Below are 26,565 nucleotides of genomic sequence, written 5' to 3' on the forward strand. Positions count from 1 at the left end.
TTAATATTTAACATCTCATTGACTATACCCCATACCCTGGGAGCCTATATTCTTGATTCTGACACTATGTTTGCTTATTGTAATTATTTCAAAGTGGTGAGATCATGAAATATTTATCCTTTTGTGTCTGACTTATTTCAACATGATGTATTCAAGATTCATCCATGTTGTCACATTTTTCAGAACTTCATTCCTTTTTACAGCTGAATAATATTCCATTGTATTAATACATCACATACTGTTTATCCATTCATCGATTGATGGACACTTGGGTTGCTTCCATCTTTTGGCAATTGTGAATAATGTTGCTGTGAATTTTGGTGAGTCCCTGCTTTCAACTCTGCTTAGCTTCCTGAGGAAACACTAAACTGTCTTCCACAATGGCTTGCACCATTTTTTATTTCTACCAACAGTGAATAAGTATTACTGATTCTCCACATCCTTTCCAATGCTTGTAATTTTCGTTTTTTTTAAAAATAGTATCCACTCTAGTGGGTGTAAAATGATATGTCATTGCGGCTTTCATTTATATTTCTTCTTTGTATATATTTTTTGTAAAGATGTCTGTTCAAGTCTTTTGGCCATTTCGTAATTGAGTTGGTTGTCATTCTGTTGTTAAGTTAAGGGATTTCTTTGTATTTTTCAGATATTAACCTCATATTGGATATGTCATTTTCCAAATATTTTCTCCCATTATCTAGGTTTTCATTTTACTTTCATGATAAAATCCTTTGAGGACCAAAAGTTTTTAAGTACATTGATTGATTTTCTTATGTTGAACCACCTTTGCGTACCAGGGATAAATTCCACTTGATCATGGTGTATAATTCTTTTTATATGCTGTTGGATGTGGTTTGCTATTATTTTGTTGAGGATTTTTGCATCTATATCCATAAGAAATGTTGTCTGTAGTTTTCTTTTCTTGTTTCTTTATCTGGCTTAGGTTTGTGGGTGATGTTGGCCTTGTGGAATATGTTAGGGAATATTCCCTCCTCTTCAATTTTTTGAAAGTGTTTGAGTAAAATTGGAGTCAAATCTTCTTGGAATGTTTCCTAACGTTTCTTCTGTGAGATCATCTGGTCCTGGGCTTTTTTGTTGTTGTTGTTAGGAGGTTATTAATTACTGATTCAATCTCTTTATTAATAATTGGTTTGTTGAGATCTTATATTTCTTTCGAGTCAATGTAGGTAGTTTGTGTGTTTCTAAGAATTTGTCCATTTCATCTAGGTTATCTAGTTTATTGGATTACAGTTTTTCATCGTTTACTGTAGTACTTTTTATTTCATGAGGGTTTGTAGTAATAACTTCCTTTTCATTTCTGATTTTCTTTATTTGTATCTTCTCTTTTTTCTTTTCTTCAGTTTTAGCTAAAGGTTTGTCAATTTTACTGATCTATACAGTGAACCAACTTTTGGTTTTACTAGTTGTTTCTTGATTTTTTTGTTTTCTATTTAATTTCTCTCCACTTTAATCGTTGTTGTTTCCTTCCTTCTGCTCGTTTTGGGTTTAGTTTGTACTTCTTTTAGCTCTTCCAGGTTTGAGGTTGGGTCTCCAATTTGAAGTCTTTCATCTTTTTTAATGTAAACATTTGGAATTATAAATTTCCCTCTCAGCACTGCCTTTGCTCCAACCCATAAGTTTTGGTATGTTGTGTTTTCATTTTCATTTGCCTTAAGATATTTCCTAATTTTGCTTCTGATTTCCTCCTTATCTCATTGTTGTTTAAGAGTATATTAATTTCCACATATTATTGAATTTTCCATTTCTTCCTGTGTTATTGATTTGTGGTCAGAGAATATATATTGTGTGCTATCAGTATTTTTAAGTTTATTGAGACTTGTTCTGTGATACAACATTTGGCCTATCCTGGTTGATCCATGTACACTTGAGAAGAATGTGTATTTCTGTTTTCATTGGGTGTATTGTTCTATATATGTCTGCTAGGTCTTATTGGTTTAATGTATCACTCTAGTCCTGTACATTTATCCCTTTCCCACAGTGACTTCCCACATTGCATTTTTTGATATATCATGGGTCAGCTATAAGATTAAATGGGAATGTGGGGGGAGTTTTGTGGAAACTGCAGACAACACATGAAGACCAGCAGATGACACTGAAAAAACTTAGAAACTCAGAAACGCATAAAATATATGTATAGTACTGTATAATGTCAACATATTTTGTCTTTTTAATACCATAAATATACCCTGATTTTATAAGAAGGCACTGTAAACACCCCATAAAAGGAAAAGAAAAAATTCATACTTCTCTGATACAAAGGGAGGACCAAATAATTTTATGTGGATTTTCCAGACCACAAGAGTAATGTGCTCTTAGTCGCCATGATGTGGAAGAGATTAACTGCATTTCCTAATTGATCTTTTGACTAGATATTCTATCCATTATTGGGAGTGGTGTGTTAAAGTCTCCTGTCAATGTAGAACTGTGGTTTCTTCCTTCAAATCTGACAATATATTTGCTTAATATATTTTGGGGTTCTGTTGTTAGGTGCATATATATTTGTAATTGTTATGTCTTCCTGTTGAATTGTCCCCTTTATCAGTATGTAATGCCCATCTTTGTCCCTTGTAAATGTTTTTGACTTAAAGTCTATTTCATCTGAAATTAGTGTAGCCACCCTAGCTCTGTTTTAGTTGCTACTTGCATGGTAGATTTTTTTTCAGTCCTTTCATCCTCATTTTATTTGTATCTTTGATTTTAAGGTGAGTCTATTGCAGACAGCATATAGTTGGCTCGTGCTTTTTATTCATTCTGCCAATCTCTGCCTTTTGATTGGAGAGCTTAATTCATTTACATTTAAAGTCACTTCTAATAATACAGGACTTTCTTCTGCCATTTACTCTTTAGCCTTTGTAAATCTTGTACCTATTTTGTCTCTCAATTCTGTTAAAGTCTGCTTTTCTATTTTTATTTTTACTATGTTGAATGCCATCTCATTTGTATCTGGATAATTTTCATTTATTTTCCTTGGGGTTACCTTGGGGTTGAAATTAAACATCCTAAATATATAACAACCATATTTGGTTTGATACCAACTTAATTTAAATAGCATGATATATACATTTCATATACCTCTCTGTCCCCCCATCATTTTTTTTGTACTTTTTACCACTTAAATCTTTGTACATTGTATCTTCAAAAACCTCAATTTCTCATTACTTTTTATATATTTCTATTTTAGCACCTGTAGGAAGAAAGAAGTGGAGTTACCTACCAAACAATATAATACAATAACACTTGTATTTATACTGGTTGTTTTGGTTGAAGGACTATGTCCTAGAGCTCCCTACTCCACCATCTTCCCCTGAAGTCTCTCATTCATTCATTTTCTCATTCATTCATTTGTTTATATCAATATGTGCTTGTGGTATTAATTTTATATTATAACCTAATTACTATTATTATTTATTTTTGTTACTCAAATTGTTTTTTCCCCTGGAAACGCTTTTGAATTGGTTGTATGGCCTTTCTATAAGCCCCAATCCTTTTTTTTTTTTTTTTAAACACTTTCTTGTAACTTAAAGATACTGTAGGCTTATTTTTTAAAATGTATTTTTAATTTATTTTTAAAAGATACTTAGATTACATAAAATGTTACATAAAAAACTATAAGGGATTCCCATGTACCCTGCTCCCCACACCTCCCACTTTTCCCCACATTAACGACTTCTTTCATTAGTGTGGTACATTCATTGCAATTGATGAGCACATATTGGAGCATTACCACAAAGTATGGATTATAGTTTACATTAGAGTTTAAACTCTCTCCCACACAATTTTGTAAGTTATGATAAGATATATAATGGCGTGTATCTGTCATTGCAATGTCATTCAGGACAATTCCAATGTCCCAAACATGCCCCCATATTACAACTATTTTTCACCTCTTCCTCCCCTCAGAACCTCTGGTGGCCACTATTGCCACATCCATGATAAAAGTTCTTCCATTGCTAGAATAACGATAAGTCTATAGTAGAATAAGAGAAAGTCCACTCTGTCCATATTTTACTCCCCAGTCCTGAGGATTCTGGGATTGTGATGCCCACTCGACCTCTAATTGAGAGGGGACTTCGATCCCATATGACTGATGGATGGGACTCTTGCTTGCAGTTGTAGACTTTCTTGGTTCCTAGGTGTGGTGGTTGTCCATCCTCACCTCTTTGACAGTTGTCCTGGGTGAATCCAATGAACTGGAGAGTAGGTCTTGCAACTTCTTTGAGGCTCAGGGCCCAGCTGGTACATGGACAGCCCAGAGATTCAAGTCTCTTGGACATAACACCTGCCAACTCTGGTGCCAGCTATAGGTTTAATGAAAGGGACAGAAGAGGCGTGTGTAGAGAAGTCACATCTGAGTCCAGCACTGTCACACTTGGGAACTCAAAGTCCAAAGTAGGGCCCACTGGCAAGGCACCAAACCCGGAGCTATCTGTATGACATAGGACCTGGGTGTCTCCATAACCTTCAGGAGCCACAGTATTTGGGGTAGTATCTGCTTTGGCATTCTATGAGATCCTGCTGAGACATGCATAAGCGCTACCTTTCTGATGGCCTTCCAACTTGTTTTGAAGTCTCTTAGCCATATAAGCTCTTTTGTCTTTACATTTCCCACTTTTATTCAAGGTCTTTTTCCAGTGGCATCACCTACCCATGCTTAGTAGTAATCCCTTGTTGCCGGGGAGACTTATCCGCAGGAGTCTTTGTTTCACACTAGGGGGAAGGTAATGCATTTATTTGCTGAGTTTGGCTTAGAGAGTGGCCACATTTGAGCAACACGGAGGCTTTCAAGAGGTAACTTTTAGGCACCCTACAAACACTAGGCTAAGCTGCAATTTCAAGAGCAAAAGGCTCATAAATATAGTAGTCAATTTCAAGGGCCCGTCAGTGGACCCTCCTTCTTCACTAGTCATTGCCCCTGTACTTGGGGGATTGTTGCTATTCCATTAGAAAATGTGGCAGAGCTCCAGAGGATGGGAATTCAGTATTCTTTTGGTTGTTGTCTTTCTCTCTACCCACCGTGGCAATGCCCCATGAACATTTGAACATATTTATATACCTGATATTTATGCCCAGGTGAACTTCCTCCCATGTATCTCTCATCACTGATACCCTATGCCAATGATCCTCCCTTGCCATAGTTGTAAACCTTCTGCGATCCAAAACTTCTTCAAAAAATGAAGCCAAGTATATTGACAAATTCAATTAATAGAAAAATGAGATAGTAATGATAGGTTTAACCATAAGAAATAAAATACTTAATAATTTAGAAAAACTAAAACTAAAGTAAAAAAATGGGGTATTAAAAAAATGAAAAATATTTTTAAAAATTTCTTTTGACATTATGCCTTTCATCACTGTAATAACTGTTATCCTGTATGTACAGTGGCAGTTTCTTCCATTTCTTCCTCAGTGTCTTACTTTTTTTTTTTTCATTGCTTTCAAAGAAGTTTTAGGTTACAGTAGAGTCACATACAGAATATAGGGGACTCCCAATATCCAACATTTCCCCCTTCCCTATTAATGACCTTTTTACATGTAGATGGTACATTTGTTACAGCTGATGTACAAATATTGAAACATAGCTACTAGCCATGGTCAGTAGTTTACATTATGATTTACGTTTTAGACCATACACTTTTTTTTTCTTTTTTGCTATGCGTTCTTTCTGTGTCTGTATTTTTTTAAGAATTTCTTTATTTCCACCACCCCCTCTTGCAGCTTGCTAGCTGTTTGCTTTCTATGTCCATTCGCTGCACGTTCTTCTGCATTTTTGCTTGTCTCCCTTTTTTGTTGTTGTTGTTCTGTCACCTTGCTGAGTCGGCTCTCTGTGGTGCTTGAGGGCCAGGTGGCACTCTGTGGTGTGTGGGCAAGCCTGCCTTCACAAGGAGGTCCTGGGATGCAAACCCAGGGCCTCCCATATGGTAGATGGGAGCCCAACTGATTGAGCCATAGCCGCTTCCCCTAGACCATACACTTTTATAAATTTTTGATGAAATTTAACATGGCCTGCATCCATCATTGCAAGATCATGCAGAACACTTCCATTACCCCCTAACTACCCTCTATTCTATTCCTCCCTTCCCTTCCCCTCAGGGCCCACAGCAGCCACCCCACTTCACTCTTTGAAGGACGAGATTCTTAGATACTTGAAAGAACGCTGAGGGCTGGACACACTAGTCTGTCCTCTCCTGTTAGGAACCACCCATGTTCTCAAGAGACACCCTCTGCTCTGTTTGAGAGCATATCAGGCCTCCCTAGAATGGCAGTACAACTTCTTCCCACACATTATGTGGGCTGCCCCCACTGATACAGCACACTATGACAAAATGGTCATTAGAACATTGTCTAGAAGCCTGCCCCAGGTGCACCCTGTCCCAAATACCCCCCATCCAATACCCTAAACCAGTAACTTTTCCTTGTCATATTGCCAAAAGAGTTTTCTCAACATTGTAGTTTCAGGGCAGTGGACTTGGCCCAGTGGTTAAGGCGTCTGTCTACCACATGGGAGGTCCGCGGTTCAAACCCAGGCCTCCTTGACCCATGTGGAGGTGGCCCATGCACAGTGCTGATGCGCGCAAGGAGTGCCGTGCCACGCAGGGGTGTCCCCCACATAGGGAAGCCCCACGTGCAAGGAGTGCGCCCCATAAGGAGAGCACCCCATAAGGAGAGCCGCCCAGCGCCAAAGAAAGTGCAGCCTGCCCAGGAATGGTACCGCACGCACGGAGAGCTGACACAACAAGATGATGCAACAAAAAGAAACACAGATTCCCGTGCTGCTGACAACAACAGAAGCGGACAAAGAAGATGCAGCAAATAGACACAGAGAACAGACAACTGGGGTAGCGGGGGAAGGGGAGAGAAATAAATAAATTTAAAAAAAAAAAACAAAAAAACATTGTAGTTTCAACCACCAATCCCCAGTGTTCACCTGCTCCCTCCTCAAACCCTCCCCCCAGTTCCATGGACCATCCAAACCATCCTCCCTACTATATCCCCCTATCAAGCTTGCACTGCCCAACCAAGTAGTGTTCTTACACCTCTGTCATATCACTTCATTGCATAATTACTCACTTCTACTTTATCATAGATTTTGAGACTGTTGGCTCACAACCTTCTTTTCCCTTTCTATTTTCTGTAAACCTATCTTCCAGACTCTAGCTTTCTGAGTTGGCTTGATTGCTTAATTCATATCAGAGAGGTCATGTAATATTTGTCCTTCAATGCCTGGCTTGCTTCACTCAACATAAGGTCCTCAAGATTCAGCCATGTTATCTCGTGTGTTAGTACTGTATTCCTTCCTACAGCTGAGTAATATCCCATTGTATGTATATCTCATTTTGTTTATCCATTCATCTGTTGATGGGCATTTGGGCTGATTCTAGGCTTTGCAATAGTGAATAATGCCACTATGAACATTGGTGTGCATACATGTTTGTGTCCTTGCTTTTATTTCTTCTGGGTATATACCCAGCAGTGGAATTGCTGTGTCATATGGCAGATCTATAGTTGGTTTTTTGAGGAATTGCCCAACTGTCCTCCACAATGGCTGGACCATTCTAATTCCCAACAGCAGTGCATGAGGGTTCCCATTCCTCTACATCCTCTCCAACACTTGTAGTTTTCTGTTTTTTTAATGGCCACCAGTCTCATGGGTGTAAGATGGTATCTCATTGTAGTTTTGATTTGCATTTCTCTAATAGCTAGTGATGTTGAGTATCCTTTTTAGTGCTTTTTAGCCATTTGTATTTCTTCTTTGGAGAAGTGTCTGTTTAAATCACTTGCCCATTTTTAAAAATGGATTATTTGTCTTTTTATTTTCGAGATATAGGAAATCTTTATATATGCTGAATATTAGGGTCCTATCAGTTATATGGTTACCAAATATTTTCTCCCATTGGGCAGGCTGTCTTTTCATTTTCTTGACAAACTCCTTTGATGTGCAAAAGGTTTTAATTTTGAGAAGGTCCCATATATCTATTTTTTCTTTCACTGCTTCCGTTTTGGGTGTGAAGTTCATAAAGCCATTTCCTATTACAAGGTCCTGTAGGTACTTCCCTACATTATCTTCCAAGGTCTTTATAGTTTTGGCTTTTATATTTAGAACTTTGATCCATCTAGAGTTGCTTTTTGTATAAGGTGTGAGATGGTGTTCTCTGTCATTCTTTTGGATATGGATATCTAGTTCTCCATGCACCATTTTTTGAAGAGGCCTGTAGCAGTTTGATATGGTTATGAATTCCAAAAATAGGTACTGGGTTATGTTTGTAATCTGCTCTATAACCTGGGCATGATTGAGTTATGATTAGGGTCTCCACCCCTTGGTGGGTGGGGACTCACAGATAAAAGGCATGGCAAAGAACAGAGTTGAGGGTTCTTAATGTTGGAGTTTTGATGTTGGAGTTTGATGCTGAAGTCTTAAGCTGGAGCCCTAGGAAGTCAGCACGCAGAGGGAAGAGAAGCCAGCACCAGGAAGGAAGGAACCTTGAACCCAGAGAAACACAAGCCCCAGGAACTTAGGAACCCAGAAAGCCTGAACCCTCACAGATGTCTGCAGCCATCTAGCTCCAACATGTAAAAATAGACTTTGGTGAAGGAAGTAACTATGCTTTATGGCCTGGTAACTGTAAGCTCCTACCCCAAATAAATACCCTTTATAAAAACCAACCAATTTCTGGTATATTGCATCAGCATCCCTTTGGCTGACTAACACAGAATTTGGTACCAAAGAGAGAGTAGTGCGCTTGCCATTACCGAAATGCTGGAATGGTTTTATAAATGGGTAAGGGGTATTTTTTGGAGGAATTCTGAGATCCTTGATGGAAAAGGCCTAGAATGCTTTGAAGAGACTGATTAGCAATATGGATGCTAAAGAGACTTTTTATGATGCCTTAAAAGTAAATGATGAAACTATTTTTGGAAACTGGAGGAAAGGTGATCCATGTTTTAAAGTTGCAGAGAACTTAGCAAGATTAACTCCTGGTGTTTTATGGAGGGCAGAATTTGAAAATGGCAAGCCTGGGCATTTAGGTGAAGAACTTTCCAAAGTAAACTCAGAGAATGCAACTTGGCTTCTCCTTGCAGCTTATAGCAAAATTCTAGATGAGCAAAATAAGCTGAGAACTGAATTGTTGGGCGCAAAGAAAACAGAAACTGATTCTAAAAATTCCAAGCCTCTGGAAATCAAGCTCCCAGATGAAAGTGCCCCATTTGAGGACTTAACTAAACTTGGAACTAGTAAATCAAGATTGAAGATGTAGTTATCACAAGTAGGAAAGACTTGTGGAAAGTCTTGCTGTCTGATGGCTTGGACCCCTGCTTCCTGCATACTAAACCAACAGACTTTAAAGGAGCTGTATGAACAAAACTACTGTCAGCCTGGAATAAAAAGGTCATGAAAAGGAGAGATTGAAGGAGAAACAGCTTTAAGAGGAAAACCATGGAAGCTAAGACATGGAATTAAGACTTCACCTTGGCCAAGAGAGGAACCTCACACATGTGTACAGAGAGGGTGAGTTTCCCCCACCAGTTGAAGAGAGTGGATGCCCCTGTCCAATGTTCTGGGAGAGTTTTGCCACCCCAGGGTACAGAGTGGGAGGAGCACATTTCCCAAGGATTAGGGCGATTAAGATCTGCACCCCACAGGTACAAGAGGGGTGCACCTGTCCCCCAAAGGTAAGGGAAGGTCAGTTGGTCAACTCATTGCTCTTAGAATGTTGAGCCTATATGCCAAAGGTTAGGGGGAATGTTGTCATCACATCACTTTACTAGGGGGGGGTTAAGACTCTAACCCAAAGATTGGGTAAGGTGTGGCAATCCCCCCAACACTCTTGGAGGAGGAGGTCTGGAGCTTGGTTGATACCCTGATGCTTGATGAGGGTGGAACCAAGGAAATTGCCATTGGGCAAGCGTGTGGAAGGGGTGGGTTCCCATAAGGCACCAAGGAGAAGAAACCATCTTAAGAATGATGCTCAGATTTACTGTAAAGGACCTGTGTCTCATGTTTCCCTCCTAATTTCTCCTTATTGTAATGAAAATGTTTATCCTATGTCTGTCCATTTGTGTACTGGAAACAGATAAAATGTTTTGTAAGTTTCAGAGGTCTATAGCAGACAGAACTTTGCCCCAGGACAAACTGTATTTCTTTAAATTGCTTGTGATATGACTTAGTACTTATATTGTAACTGATTTACGTTTTTTTCAAATACTGTAATGTCTTTTTGGAATTCAGAGGGTGGAGTATAGCAGTTTGATATGCTGACTAATACAAGTTGAGTGGACTTGGTGGCCTTGTCTAATATCAGATGACTGTATATGCAAGGATCTATATCAGAACTCTTTATTTCATTGGTTAGCATGTCTATCCTTGTGCCAATGCCATGCAGTTTTGACCACTGTAGTGGTAGCTTTGTAGTATGTTTTAAAGTCAGGTAGAGTGTTTCCTCTGATTTCATTTTTCTTTTTCAATATGTCTTTGGCTATTTGGGGCCTCTTGCCCTTCCAAATGAATTTCATATTTAGTTTTCCCAATTTAGTAAAAAATGCTGTGTTGATTTTATTGGGATTGCATTAAATCTGTAGATTAGTTTGGGTAGGATAGATATCTTAATGTTATTTAGTCTTCCTATGCATGAACAGGGAGTAGTCTTCCATTTGTTTAAGTCTTCTCCAATTTCCTTTAACAGTGTTGTGTAGTTTTCTGTGTTTAAGTCATCTGCTTCTTTGTTAAATTTATTCCAAGGTATTTGGTTTTTTTGGTTACTATTGTAAATGGTATTTTTTTCTTGATTTCCTCCTCAGATTGTTCATAATTGGTGTATAGAAATGCTACAGATCTTTGCATGTTGATCTTATAATCTGCAGCTTTACTGAACTCATAACTTCTAGAAGCTTTGTTGTAGATATCTCTGCAAGTAGTGAAATTTTGACTTCTTCCTTTCCAATTTGGATGCCTTTTGTATCTGTTTCTTGCCTCAGTGCTTGAGCAAGCACTTCTAACACAATGGTAAATATGAGCAGTGATAGTGGGCGTCCTTGTCTTGTTCCCAATCTTAGAGGGAAAGCTTTTAGGATTTCACCATTGTAAATGTTAGCTGTGGGTTTTTCATTTATACCCTTTATTATGTTCAGAAAGTTTCCTTCTATTCCTATCTTTTGTAGTGTTTTTATCAGGAAAGGGTGCTATATTTTGTTTGAATGCTTTTTCTGTGTCTTTAGAGATAATAATTTAATTTTTTCTTTAAATCTGTTTATGTGGTTTATTACATTGACTGATCTTCTTATGTTGAACAATCCTTGCATACCCAGGATGAAACCTACTTAGTTGTGGTGTATAATTCGTTTGATGTGTTGAATATGATTAGCAAATATTTTGTTGAAGATTTTAGCATCTATGTTCATTAGAAAGATGGGCCTATAATTTTCCTTTCTTGTGGCATCTTTGTTTGGCATTGGTATTAGGGTAATGTTGGCATCATAGAATGAGATAGGCAATGTTCCTTCTACTTCAATTTTTTGAAAGAGTTTAAGCAGGTTTGGTGTTAGTTTTTTCCAAAATGTTTGGCAGAATTCACCTGTGAAACTGTCTGGTCCTTGGGTCCTCTTAGTTGGGAGGTTTTTAATGACTCAATCTATTGCTTTATTTGTGATTGGTCTGTTGAGTTCATCAATTTCTTCTTTCATCAATGTAGGCTGCTTGTGTGTTTCTAGGAATTTTTCCATTTCCTCTAAGTTGTCCTTGTTGGCATATAATTTTTCAAAGTATCCTCTCATGATACTCTTTTTCTCTCGGGTCAGTGGTGATAACCCCATCCTCATTTCTTATTTTGTGTATTTGCGTCTTCTCCCTTTTTTTCTTTGTTAGATCAGCTAGGGGTTTGTCAATTTTATCGATCTTCTTGAAGAACCAGTTTTTGGTTTTGTTTGTTTTTTCTACTGCTTTCTCATTTTCTATTTCATTTACTTCTGCTCTAATCTTAGTTATTTCCTTCTTTCTACTTCCTTTGGGATTAGTTTCTTTTTCTTTTTCTAATTCCTCTAGGTGTGCAGTTTGGTCTTTGATTTTAGCTTTTTCTTTTTTTTTGATATATGAATTTATGCTATGAATTTCCCTCTCAGGACAGTTTTTGCTGCATCTCATATGTTTTGATATGTTGTGTTTTAATTTTCATTTGTTTCAAGGTAGTTATTGATTTCTTTTGAAATTTCCTCCTTGTTCCACTGTTTGTCTAAGAGCATGTTGTTTAACTTCCATATCTTTGTGCCTAATCTGGTTCTCTGCCCCTTACTGATTTCCAGCTTCATTCCACTGTGGTCAGAGAAATTATTTTGCATGATTTCAATTTTTCTGAATTCATTGAGGTTTTCCCTGTAGCCTAGCGTGTGGTCTGTCTTGGAGAATGATCCATGTGCACTCTAGAAAAATGTATATCCTGCTGTATTTGTGTGTAGTGTTCTGTATATGTCTATTAGGTCCAGATCCTCTAATGTACTATTCAAAGTCTATGTTTCTTCATTGATTCTCTGTTGAGATGGTGAAAATGGTATATTGAAGTCCCCCACTTTAATTGTAGAGGCATTTTTTCTCCCCTTAAATTTTCCAGTATTTGCCTCATGTTGTTTGAGGCACCCTGTATAGGTGCATAAATGTGTATGATTGTTCTTTCTCCCTGAAAAATTACCCCTTTTACTAATATATAGTGTCTGTCTTTGTCTCTTACAATGGTTTTGCATTTAATCTGTTTTGTCTAATATTAGTATAGCTACTCCTGCCCTTTTTTGTTTATTGTCTGCTTGTAATATTGTTTTCCAACCATTCACTTTCAGCCTCCTTGAATCCCTGAGTGTAAGGTGGGTTTCTTGTAGACAACATATAGATGGGTAATATTTCCTTATCCATTCTACCAATCTGTATCTCTTGACTGGTGAGTTTAATTCATTTACATTCAGTGTTATTATTCTTAAGGAATTACTTACACTTAGACATATTTTCTTTCGGTTTATATATACCATATGTTGTTTTTATTTCACTTTTTTCTTTTAGTTGTTCTTACTCTTTCCTCCAACTCTCTCTCTCCTGTTTTTTCATTTCCGTTTTCATAACTCCCTTTAGTATTTCTTGAAGGGCAGGTTTCTTATTGGCATACTCTCTTAGTTTCTCTTTATCTGTGAATATATTTTGAACTCTCCATCAGTTTTGAATGCCAGCTTTGCTGGATGGAGAATTCTTGGCTGGAAGTTTTTTTCTTTTAGTACCTTAACTGTGTCATTCCACTGCCTTCTTGCCTCCATGATTTCAGATAAAATATCAGTACTTAATCTTATTGAGCTTCCCTTTTATATGATAGTTCTCTGTTCTCTCACTGCCTTCATTATTTTCTCTTTGTCTTGAACATTGGACAGTTTGACAAGTATATGTCTTGGAGTAGGCCTCTTAGGATTTATATTGTTTGCGGTGCACTGCTCTTCCTGGACATGTACATCCATATCCCTCAATAGGTTTGTAAAGTTTTCAGCTATTATTTCCTCCAACACTCCTTCTGTTCCCTTTCCCTTCTCTCCCCTCTGGGATGCCTATAATGCATTTGTTTTTGCATTTTGTGTTGTCATTCAAGTCCCTAAATCCCACTGCAGGCTTATTTGATAATTTCCCTAACCAAGCCTTGGAATCAACTACTTGTCCAAGGACCATTCTAAAATTAAACTCCTTCTGGAACTGTTGGCATAGGCATAAGAAAGTCCACCCTATTCAGTGTTTCATGACTTAGAACTTCTTTTTTATATTTTGCAAATCTTTTCTCTCTGGGCTATATTTAGAGTAACTGTCTATCTTTTGGGTTAATTATTTCTATGGCTATATTTTTCATTTCTAGAAATTCTATTTGATTCTCTTCCACACTTGCCTCTTCTTTTATCATTTCTTGTAGTTTTTTTTTTTTTTTTTTTTTTTAGGAGGTACTGGGTATTGAATCCAGGACCTCATATGTGGAAAGCAGGTGTCCAACTACTGAACTATATCTGCTCCCCAGTGAAAGTTGCTTTTTTCATTTGTTTATTTTTAGGAGGTGCTGGGAACCCAGGACCTTGTACTTCGGAAGCAGGTTCTCAACTATTTGAGCTACATCCATTCCCCATATCTTGTATTTTTATTGGGAATTAAATCCCTTGGTTTAGTACTTTTGTATTAATTTTTACTTGTTCTATTACCTGAAGTTCTTGGAGGTCTAAACATGATGTTTGCTTCTTCTGATTATCGGTCATATACTATATTAATATATGATTTGTCATTTTTTTTCTTTATCATGAACTCATTTTTGGATGGACTTTTTTATTTTTCTTCGAGAGTCTTTTAGGGTCTGTGTTAATGGGGGTAATTTTTGGATTGGTCCAGTTGCCCTCCACCAGTTCCCATGCTAATTTATCAGCTCAGTGGTTTCTAGTTCAACTGTTAAACTAAGAGTGCAACCTTTGATGGATCCTCATTTCATAGGGATTCTTGGTTCCAACTCTCTTCCTTCAGTAAGTTAAAGACCGTATTTCTGTAGGGGTATTTAAACTCAAGCTCTTAGTTTATGAAAACTGACAACTTCTTACAATACCTATAACCTCAATGCAGGCATTTCCTTTTTTGTTTCTGGCACTTGGTAATACTCTTTTCTTTCTCAGCTATATATTTAGTAGAATTTTATATCTTATAAGTCATTTAATGTGTGTTTCATTATTCTACTAGAACAAATAATCTGTTTTTTGAAAACAGACTAGTCATCGCCTAATAAGCAGTGGAGGCAGAGCATGCCATTAGGGCCAGGACCATGAGCTGAGCTAAGCTGGTATAGTTTGAGTGATTGTAAAAGCTAACGAGACATATCAACAGCGTTCAAGGAGATTGCAACTGCAAGATGGTAATAAGTTGAATCCAAGAAACCCTCCTGGGCCAGAAGATCTCTAAGATCTAGTCAAACATGGCTCAGAGTTGGGAAGGTCAGTCAGAGAATGCAGCCACCTTTACTAAATACTATCTTGCTCCTGTTTATATATGAGGAAGTCTGGACTTGCTTCTCCATGAGTGTAGGTTACTTCATACAGCTGGGATTCTGGAATATTTTTTTCCATAGTCTATATACAGAGTACCATTACAGACATTGGTTTTCAACTTTTCTAGAACGATTTGTTTTTAATTTTTCCAAACCTTAGAGAATACTTAAAGGATATATCTTCACTTCCTTACTTCTCTATCCCTTGTAGTCGATAGCCAGTTATCTTTTTTGTTGTCCTGCAAATTGCATCAGAACATTTGTGACAGAGGTGAGGCTTTAATTCCTCATGGTATCTCAATTAATATAAATATGTGAATGAGAAAGCTGAGTGTCAGTGACCAATCTCATATTTGAGTTCTAGTCTTTTTCTTTTTCTCTTGCATGTAAGAGATGTCTCTCTGGATACCTTTGCATATCAATTCAAAGATATCTCAAACTGAACTCATCATTTCTATCCCTTGTCTCCTGAAAATGTGCTCTTTTTTTCCAGTTTCTCTGTTTTTTTGTTTTTTTGTTTTTTTGTTTTTTTTATGTTGCTGCTATTCACCCAGGTCTGTAGTCCCAAAACATTTCACTTTCCAATTTTTTTTCTAAGTTCTCTTAAATTCTTTTCTCTATCTCGGAAATACCATTCCTCAATGTTCCAGTGCTATCAGTAGTTGATTATTATTGATAACCTGTTAAATACTTACTACTTTGTTAGATGAATGGGGAAAGAAAATTGTGAGACATGGTCATCATTGACTCTAAAGAACTTAATATCTAGTTGAGTAGACAACTTACATTCATGAAAATAGTGAACATTACCAGACAGTACATAATTAAATACTAAATTTGGTGATGCAGTTTTAAGTGTTAGAAATTAAAAGAAAGAAAGGGATAAAATGAGGGCTTGAATCCTCAGAGAAAACTTAATTGGGATTTGAACTATGTCTTGAGACAGCATAGGTTGGAATTGGATAGACATTTTAAAGTGAGTAAAAAAACTGAACAATTAATGAGTATATTGAAATAGGCGTTTTGGAAAATCTTGGAGGCTGTTTGTGTGTTCAGGTCTAGTGAGAAATAGGATTTGAAAGGAAGAGTTAGATGACTGCTTTAACTTTGGCTATAAAACTACCAGGTGAATCTTTAAAAAGTATATTTTAATTTTGTCTTCCAACTAAGAAATCTCTAGAGGCTGCTTTTTCATTTTGATTCGGGTCCATACTTCTTTGGTATTCTAGGTACTCTGATCTACCAGCCATTTCTCACTCACACCCATGTTTCTTATGCCTTCAACATGCTTTTTGTGTGTGTTTCAATTTATGCTTTCTGTTTCCTTGTAGCATGTCTCCCTGATTTCTGTCCATTCCTTCAAATTCTGTCTTAAAACCTACCACCTCTTCATACCCTCTCTGATGATTCCCACCCACTGTCTTTCCTGAATTTCTCTTGGAAATAGTTCATAATCTAATCACGTACTTTGTTTTCCAATAATTTAGAGTTATATATTTTCTCTTCCTTTTCTATAAGGTGATAATTGCTTTTATGCGTTAGGATATTATTTTATACTGTATTTTTTCTCTTAATATTGTGTACCACTCTTGGTATGTACTTGGCGCTAAATGGATAGCTTTTAAGGAATACGTTTGGTTTTTTTATTTCAAATGCTGATGATTTTTAATATTAGAGGTACTTCCTTGTGAAAATGTTCCTACTATCATGCCTGGCACATAGTTCTCCCATTAGTAAATGTTAGTTGAATCAGGAAGCAGACTTGGCTCAGCGTCTGCCTACCACATGGGAGGTCCGTGGTTCAAACCCAGGACTTCCTTGACCCATGTGGAGCTGGCGCACACACAGTGCTGATGCGTGCAAGGAGTGCCCTGCCACGCAGTGGTGTCCTCACGTAGGGGAGCCCCATGTGCAAGGAGTGTGCCCTGTAAGGAGAGCTGCCCAGTGTGAAGGAAATTCCAGCCTGCCCAGGAGTGGTGCCGCACACACGTAGAGCTAATGAAGCAAGATGACGCAACAAAGAGAGACACAGATTCCTGGTGCCACTGACAAGAATACAAGCAGACACAGAAGAGCACACAGTGAATGGACACAGGGAGCAAACAACTGCCGGCGGGGTTGGGTGGGGGGGGCAGGTGAGGGGGTGAAGGGGAGAGAAATTAAAAAAAAAAAAGTTAGTTGAATCCAAATTGAGTAGATCCCATCCCTATCCAAAGACAACTTTTCTGCTGTTTCATGGAAATAAAGGTGGTAGAAGAAGGGCTGAAATCACTGGATCCAAGTTATCTGAGAGATACTCTTTTTTGCTGTCTTCCCCTTTGAGCTTCTCTTTAAGCTGTGTCCTTAAGTAAATATTATTCATTTATCTTTGACATCTTTTCACTTACTACTTTATATAGTTTTTCTAAGTAATTTATGTTTATAGATTAAATAAACTGTGTATGTTAACTGCAGTTTAAAAGAAGAGATTGGAGTATTTTAGAAAGATTAAATCCTTGTTAAACTCTAATTGATCTGTTGGTTCTCTTGTCTGAGTTTTAAAATTTTAATAAAATATCTGTAAGTGAAGAAATTATCTGTTATAGTTGGAATTGACCTTAAGATATTTGACTATCTGTCAAACCAGATATTGAAATGAACTATGAATACTAGGTTTAAGAAAATAGGGTCAGAGTAAAAATAAACTGTTTTTGTTGGGATTTAGTTTTATTATTTAATTTTCTCTTAAAAAATTGAAGTGACTTTTAAAACAACTTAATATTTTAAATAATATTTCTCCTATCTCCTTTAAAAAACTTTTAGGGTGACTCAAAAGTGTTAGATTTAGATATGTTAATTCCCAGTTTCCTGAGTGATGTTTTCATTTCAGCAGGGTTGAAAAACTACATCAACTATATTCTTCTGGCTGTAAAAGTGTGCTAGCATTATCTTACTCTTCTTTATTTCAGGGAATGGTTCTTGGGCAGTGCATGTAGTAATCTGGAGCTAACTTTTTGTGTGTGTATATATGTGTGGGGGAGAGTGAAAGAGTAACTCAAAACTAAATATTATTAAAGCAATTGTGTGAGGTCTGCTGGATCTTCTTCAAAAGTTTATATGGTTAGAATAATTTCTTTTGAGGGGTGATGCCTTATACAATTTTAACTTCTAGGAATGCTCTCATTCCTGTCTGAAATTTCTTGATCATAAAAAACAGTCCTATTAACAAATGGCAGGTACTCAACCACTGAGCTACATCTGCACCCCACAATGGCTTCTTTTGAGGTGGGATTTCTTTAGTTACTAACTCTTTTATTTTCATCACAGGTTGTTTGCATTCGCTCCACTTGGAATGCTCTCTCCCCAAAACTGAGCTGTGACACAAGACCACTGATTTTAAAGACCTTAAGTGAACTGTTTTCTCTGGTTCCTTCCTTAACAGTCAATACAGCAGAATACGAGGTATGAATTTGAAATTCAACAAGTTGCTTGTTTCTACATTGTAAAGCCATGTGTGTTATAATAATATTTGGAATAAATATTCATAATCTTTTGCCCAGAAATTCACTATTATTTTTGTTCTAAAACACATTTATACCTTCATCGGCACTTAGGAGTAGGAGGATATCTACCTTTACCAATTTTGTTTCTTTAAGACTTTTTTACATAAAGAATTCCAAGCCTTTTCACTTGCCAAGTTACCAAATCAATGCTAACATGTTGTATTGTAAGAGTTATGGTCAAGATTTTAAAAGCCAATGTGTTCAAAATAGGGTTTCTTAAATGACAGAATTCATAAAAGCTTAAGTTCATTTTGTTAATGTTTTAAGTTCTGAAAAGTAACTTTCAAAGACTTTAATAAAGGCAGGGCAGACCCTCCCAAATAGTTTAGCTGTATTGTCATTTGTATTTTGCTTTTAGCTTTGCCATAGAGATTTGATTTTTGCATGTTCACATTTTTTTCCTATATCATCTGTAATTTTAAGGACCATTGTAAAATCAAACTGTCATTGAGGAAAATAATTTTATAAATTACTCAGTGTTTGTCATTGTAATGAGTTTAAAGCATTTAGTGGTATAAGATTCATATATTGTTGCTTAACTTTTCTTTCAGTATCTCTTATATGAAGTAAAATGAGGAGTCAGAGAGTGGCAAATTAAATTTATATCTCTACTTTGTAAGCTGTATCTCTTTCATGTTCACCTTTTTTCCTTTTCCTTTCAAGAGATGCAATTGATTTTCAGTTGTGGTCTGTGTGAACTTTTACTTTGATTTAGTGCTTCACAGACTTTGATGAACATCTACTCCATAAGGTTCTAATAATAGTTTCTTGCATGTTTTAGGTCATATGATTAGACAGGATTATAGGGTAAGACTTCATTCTAATCATTCTAAATGCTGTGCAAAGAATAAAGTCAAATTTGTCCTTATTGAGGATACAGAGCCTGGCACATAATATGTCTTCCATAGTAGTCACGGAATGAATGGATGGATCAGTACAGGACTTTTTGGACTTTTGATTTAAGGTATTACAAAAAGAATCACTTTGTGATTTCTAGAGTATTTAGTTCACCAACAGTCTTTTTTATGACTACTATTCACAGGTACTTGCCCTTTTATTGTCACAGAGTGTATAGAAATGCTGATAAGGAGCTAAGACTAAATTCCAAAATATAGACATTTTGTGTATATTTATTTTCTGTGTTCAAGGGCTGAAATCACATATTTTGTATTGTTTGTATTTTGAGTTGTTCAAATTTAATTACGGGTTAATAAATGTTGTGGTTCGTGTGATGATTTCTTATGTTTGTTTACCTATGGCTATGAATTGCTTTTGAACTAGGTGTCTGTCCTTTTCTGTTGCCCACCTTTCCTTCTGAATTTACATTCTTGTCCACTGGTGTCTTATTTTGATTCATCTTCATGCTTATGTAACAATAGGATGCCTCTTTTGTTTAGATAGACTTTTTTGGAACCTTTGTCTTCATTCCTTGCTTCTAGTTGAGGGATTCCTTTCAGTAACCATATTTCCCTTGGAAGCAGAAGTGAAGAAACAGCAGAGGGAGACACTTATTTCTCTTTTTGTGTGTGTGTTTATATAATTTGTTTTGTTCTACCTGCCTATAATTTGCATGAATGAATGCCAGAGTTGGATTTCATTTCCCCAAAACATCTCTTGTCATTGCTATATTTTAGTCACCCTAGGACTTGTGTTTGCCTAATCTGTAAGGCCCTTCAGAATCTGACCTCACTCTACTTTTCTACATTCTGCACTCCAGGAAAACTAGACCACTTAGGAGTTTCCTATAGCTGTCTTCAAACTTTTTTATTTCCTTTCCTTTGTTCATGTTGTTTCCTCTATCTAGAATTACCTTCCTTTTCATCTCTACTTTTAAGACATATTTTAGGAAATAAAAGATTGGTTTAACTCATCCCCATCCTTTAAGAATTTATCTGCAGGTACTTTTTTGTTTCCAAGGCACTCTGTCCATACTGCTCATAGGGTGTCTATTTCTATTTTATTCTGCAGGAATAGGTTTACATACATTATTTTCTCTGTTAAATATAAGCTTGTTGAAAATAGATTCCAAGTTTCAATTGCATTGTATTCTCTGAATTGCTTTGCATAATTGCTTTTGCACACTTAGTCATTGACTCAGAACATATTTATTAAAACTGTGCTAGGCCTTATAGATGCAAGTAAATAATAATAGGTACTATTTCTGAGTACTTGTCATATTCCCAGCGTTCTTTTAGTTACTTTATACCAATTTGTTCTAATATCTGAAAGGAAGGTATTATTTTTTCATTTTTTATAAGTAAAGGAGTGGAGGTGTTAAGAATTCTATTCAGTCAGTTAAAAAAATATATTCAAGTAATTGTATGTCAGGCAAATAACTTGACCAAAGTGGTAGTTCGTAAGAGAAAGTTGATGTATAAACAGAGGAAGAATTAATAAAATGATGCTTTTCCCACTGAAATTTAAGGAATATAATGTGCAAAGTAAAGGAGGTACAGAAGTACCTTTTATGATTTACAAGGGTAAGAAATTAGATGTGGCTGAACTGAAGACAACACTGAGCATTGGAAGACAAAGGACTTTTTTAGGCTCAATCAATTATTTGGTAAATATTTGTCATCTCTGAGGAACTGTTCTAGGCATTTGAAATGAAAAAGACATAGTCACTGCCCTAAGGATTATACAGCCCAATAGGAAGTTAACCACATATATACATAATTGCACCAGATGTTGTGCTATATATCATATGGCAGCTTGGAGCAGGGAGAACTCTCTTCTGGGTAGGGGATCAGGAACAGTTGCACATTTTCATTGATGGGTAAATATAGATTAAGTCAATTTTGGGTGGTATAATTTTAAAAGTGACTGACTATCCACTATTTTCTACTTAAGATGGTTTATTCCCAGCTCTAACGTTGTCTTAAAATTTTATTTTGGTGTTTGCTGATTTTTCAGAATTTTAAAGTTCAAGTTCTCAGCTTCCTCTGGACTCACACTCAAAACAAGGTACTATCATAATGGGTGCCCATGAAACAGAAAATATGTGGGGAACAAATAGTCAAGACTCTAAGAATAAAAAATAAAGACTCTGAGAATAAAAAATAAAACTCCCTTGAAATGACTTCTTGATTTTAAATAGCTGTGACTTTTAAGTTTAGGTTTTAACAATGATTCTCAATTTGTGCTCATTAATAAATTTTCATTGAAATGTGAACTTAATGAGAATGTTTCAGTAATTGATGATGGTGATGTGAGTAATTAATAGCACTGAAATATATATCGGAATATGGTTAAAAGGGGTAATGTTAGGTTGTATATATGGTAATATAATAAAAAAATTTTTAAATCCATGGAACTTCAGTATATAAACAGTGAACCCTAAGTTAAATGGGGACTACAGTTAATGGTATAATTATAAAAAATGTGCTTTCATCAATTGTAACAAATGTACGGTATTAGTAATAGTGTGGTATATGGAAATCCTGAATTTTATACTCGATTTTTCTGTAAACACAAATTCTCTAATAAAAAAAATTAATGAACTTAATAAATTTTGTGAATATGACAGATGTGAAGAGAAACTCTTGCCAATATCTCATATTTTCATACGGTCCTTCCCCTTTTCTACTTTACTCCCTTCCCAGTAAGTATACCAAACAAGCAAAAAACCTAATCCATTTTTTAGATGTCTTTTCAAATCAAGACATATAGAGAAGAGGGTACTATTATACCCTTCTCCTGGGTGAAAGAGCTTAGATTCCAAAAGACTAACCTGTCCTGCTAGGTGGAAAAACAGAACCCAAACCCAGGCCCAGCAGAATCCTCATACTCCTTCCATTAAACCCTATAGTCTGATGGGGAACTGAGCAATTAGGAGTTGCTTTATGTTTAATGTCCAAAGTAGGATAAAAAATTTAGTGCTTCTGATCCACTCTGTCCAAAGATATTTTCTCTCTATTCTCTAATTGGGTTAGATTCTCCAGAAATGTATTTAATACTGATAATTTTTCCCATTCATTTTTACTTCCCTCCTCAGACCATTCCACTCCTCTCTCAATAATATTGTCTTTAGAAATGAGGATAAAGTTCCTTAATTTCTCTTCTGACATTACTAGTAAATGTCCATTTAGTGTAAGCAAAACTTGAACACAGATTAGAACATTGGAGTTGGTCAGGGAGACTTTTCTTTCTTCCTTCAGAATTGATGTTTAATATGTATTGTTTCTTTTTGTTTGCTTTTCTTTTACCCCATCTAGGACCCAATTGTTGCAAATGCTGCATATAAATCTCTGTCACACTTTAGTGCAGGAGAGCATACCATTCTTCATTTGCCTGAAAAGGTAGGCATTTCTGCTTTCTCACTATCTCTTCTGCTAGGTTTTGCAACTTTATCTTTATCTCCCCCCTTAGGGGAGACCATTACCTCATTGCTGTATGTGTAACTCTAGATCTGTTGTCCACGAAAGATAAGAGTTCATATTCATTATTTATTTAATCCGTGAAAGACTATAGAGGTTTTAGGCTTCACAGATAATGAATTTAAATCTCTTTGAAGAAGATGGGAGACATCTATGATGCAAATGAAGTTTCTTTAAGGTGCCTGTGTATGTGGCTACATGCCTGTTTCCATGCCTTGCTCTGGAAGATTTGCACCATTGTAAGAACGACTTTCCCAAGTCAGTTCACCATCTTGGTCTTTAAATCCAAGCATGAACTGCATGGACTAAAGTTTTATACTACCTGTGCTGCCAGTGATCTTTATTTGTGATAAAGAATTGAGATGCCATATGAAAAAAAAACTGCCTTTATTACTACAGGGTGAAATAATTTGTAGGTTTGCTTCAGAGAACTGAATGAAGAAAAATATCACTGTCTTTTAAGGGTTAGCCCATAGTGTACCATTATCTTAATTTTTAGGCAAAACTAAAAACATACAGCATTATCTTGTACCTACCTAATATAACCAGCGTAAAATTATGAGGTCGTGTTAAGGAGTTAAATGCCTTATTTCACATTTAGTGTCATAACATTCAAATGCATGCTGATTTTTTTTTTTTAAAGATTTATTTATTTATTTTTAATCCCCCCTCCCCCCCCCCAGTTGTCTGTTCTCTCTGTCCATCCACTGCGAAGTGTGGGCGGCGCCATTCCTGGGCAGGCTGCACTTTCCTTCGCGCTGGGCGGCTCTCCTTACGGAGCACACTCCCCGCGCATGGGGCTCCCCCACGCGGGGGACACCCCTGCGTGGCAGGGCACTCCTTGTACGCATCAGCATTGCACATGGTCCAGCTCCACACGGGTCAAGGAGGCCCGGGGTTCGAACCGCGGACCTCCCATGTGGTAGACGGATGCCCTAACCACTGGACCAAGTCCGCTTCCCCAGATTTTTTTTAATACCTTCAGAGTGTAAGGCAGGCCTTGTGTTAGAGGAAGTGATGTGTAACATTATCAGAATCCATCCTTGACTTCAAATGGCAAGAAGCTTTGACATGAATTTCTAATAATCCTTGGGTATTAAAATCATCTGACTTTTTCTGGCTTGAGTTTCTACAGAGATTAGATGTCAGTAGAAGTCAGTCAGACTTCTCTTTACTCTGTTGAATTGGAGTCACTCTGTAAGGAGGGCTAGACAGGTTCTTATAAAACTTAATTATAAGGCAAAATTCCCTGCACTATTGGGGACTAATAAAGGCAGAATGACCAGCTTGGTGTGCAGTCATCACAAATGCGAAGGCTTAAGAAAAGGTGTTTTGTAAGCCAGAAATTAAAAAAACCAGACTTAAGACTGTACTGTAGTCACTAGCAATACCCATAGCTGCTAAAAAAAATTAAAAAGGAAGAAAAGAAAAGTGAAAAAGTAAAAAACAGCTACATGTAATTTTGGTGTGTAGACTCCTATCAATAGATTAACTCAGCATCTAGAAAGATACCTTCCTATTATTATTGTTAATAAGCAGTTGCTTATTTAAATCACAGTGTAACAATTACCTTTATTGTTACCTCTTATTCCTAAAATATCCCATTTGGAATGATAGCTTTTTGTAAATCATTAAAACTCCCACATACTCTTAACTGTTTAAATGTAACCTCTTTAAATGTTAACATGTTGATATATTTTCTCCTACCTTAGAGCCATTTTCAGGTTTTTTTGAGGGGGGCGGTCAGGGCCAGGGATTGAACCTGGGACCCTCGTAGATGTGAAGCACATGCTGAAACATTGAGCTTTATACTTTCCCTTCAGTTTTTGATGGATTATTAGAGCTTATACACAGTTAAATGCGAGACTCAGTCAAATGTTATCATCTTTCTTAATCCAACTCTTCTATACCCTCTGGCCACTTAATAACCTTAAATAGTTCTTAATACCTTCCAACATAAAGGGTAGTGATAGATACAGGGTTGAGATTTCTACATGTTTGGGTTTTCACTGTCAGAATGTGAAGTGCTCTAAGGGAATGCTCATATAGGCTTATCGTTTTGAACATTTTTTTATTGCCCTAATCCCCTTCTGGGATATGATCTGCTCCCAAAAGTAACAGTGGCTTACTCTGGTGAATATTCTCAATGGGGGTTGGGTTGAAGGGGCATAAATGGTTTGAAGGAGTCTTCCCCACTCTGACACCCAGTTTCTAATATAAAGGACTTGTGACTTTCTTATGGAAAATCATTGCTTCTAAGACTGTACCATGCAATCTTCTTCTTTTTAATTGATGACTGCTTTTAAGTTTGGCTGTTTGAATACCTATAGATGGAAAGTACCAGCTGATGATGTAACTAGAAAATGACCTTGAATAAAAGGGTCAACTTGGACCAGCAGAATATCTCAGTTTACATATAATACCAGGAGTTAAAAATGCTTTCTGACCTGAATAAAAGCGGGAAATGGAAAGGACAAATGAATTTATTTGGCTATGAGTCTCCAAAAAGAGCCAGGAGGTTATCAGAGGGGTTGCCCTTATGTACCACTGAGCAGAGTCCCAGAGACAGATAAAGTAGATACAACCACAGGTATTGGTTCTTCTGAGGGCTGCAGAGAACCACAGGTTCTATGGTCATAGCAGATGAAGTTCAGTGCCATGTCAGTTGGCCCTACGTTGGAGTTTGTGTTTCTGTGTGACGGAGCTGAACTCAGATGTGATCTTTGTGCACAAGCCTCTCCTGTTACTTTTACCAAAACTGTAGTTGGTGCTGGGGTTTAGTGTATACCCAGGGAACCTGAATCTCTGGACTGACCATGTGATAGCCAGGCCCTGGGCCTCAACAGACTTGCAGCTCCTACACTCTGGTTTATTGGACTTACCCCACTCATCTAACATGGAGGTGAAGAAGGTCGACCATCATACCAGGGAGCCAAGAGTGCCTACAACTCAAAGCAGGAGAATTGCATCCAGCATCCATGTGGAATCTAAGCCCCCTCTTCATATAGATGTGGAGTGGACACGGCCATTCTAAGGTCCACAGGATAGCGAAATAGAATATGGATTAGAGTGGACTTACTGATATTCTGTTCATGAACTATTGTGATTAGTAGTAATCGAAGAAAATGTGGCATTGGTGTGGAGAAAGTGGTCATGGTGGCTGCTGGGGGTAGGGAGTGGGAGGAAGAGATGTGATGTGGGGCATTTTCGGGAGTTGGAGTTGTCCCGGTGGTGCAGCAGGGGCAGTTACTGGACATTGTATGTCCTCCCATGGTACTGGGTGGACTGTGGGAGAGTGTGGGCTATGGTGTGGACCATTGACCATGAGGTGCAGCGGTGCTCAGAGATGTATTCAGCAAATGCAGTGCATGTCTCATTATGATGGAGGAGGTTGTTATAGAGGGAGGAGTGGGGTGAAAGTGGTGGGGGGTATATGGGAACCTCATATTTTTTAAATGTAACATTAAAAAAAAATAAAGACATAAAATAAAAAATAAAAAATAAAAAAAAGTCCAGACACTGTTCATACATCAAACAAGTCCCCAAAGATTAAGGATATATCAAGTTGGCTTTCCTCTTCTGTTTCATAGATGATAGCAA

At 37.0% G+C, this 26,565-nt stretch overlaps 1 protein-coding gene across 8 annotated transcripts in view; it reads left to right on the plus strand.

Moving 5' to 3' along the window:
- FOCAD (focadhesin) overlaps nt 1-26,565 on the plus strand; it is a 380,810-nt gene that overhangs the window by 191,782 nt on the left and 162,463 nt on the right. For all 8 annotated transcript variants that reach the window (XM_058301924.1, XM_058301931.2, XM_058301923.2 and 5 more), the window contains 3 exons: nt 18,354-18,488; nt 21,503-21,553; nt 22,804-22,887. In XM_058301924.1, the coding sequence (XP_058157907.1) occupies nt 18,354-18,488; nt 21,503-21,553; nt 22,804-22,887 (270 nt within the window). The remainder of the gene's footprint in view (nt 1-18,353; nt 18,489-21,502; nt 21,554-22,803; nt 22,888-26,565) is intronic.

Source organism: Dasypus novemcinctus, chromosome 8 (assembly GCF_030445035.2).
Source record: "Dasypus novemcinctus isolate mDasNov1 chromosome 8, mDasNov1.1.hap2, whole genome shotgun sequence".
In the NCBI taxonomy this organism is placed as follows: Eukaryota; Metazoa; Chordata; class Mammalia; order Cingulata; family Dasypodidae; genus Dasypus; species Dasypus novemcinctus.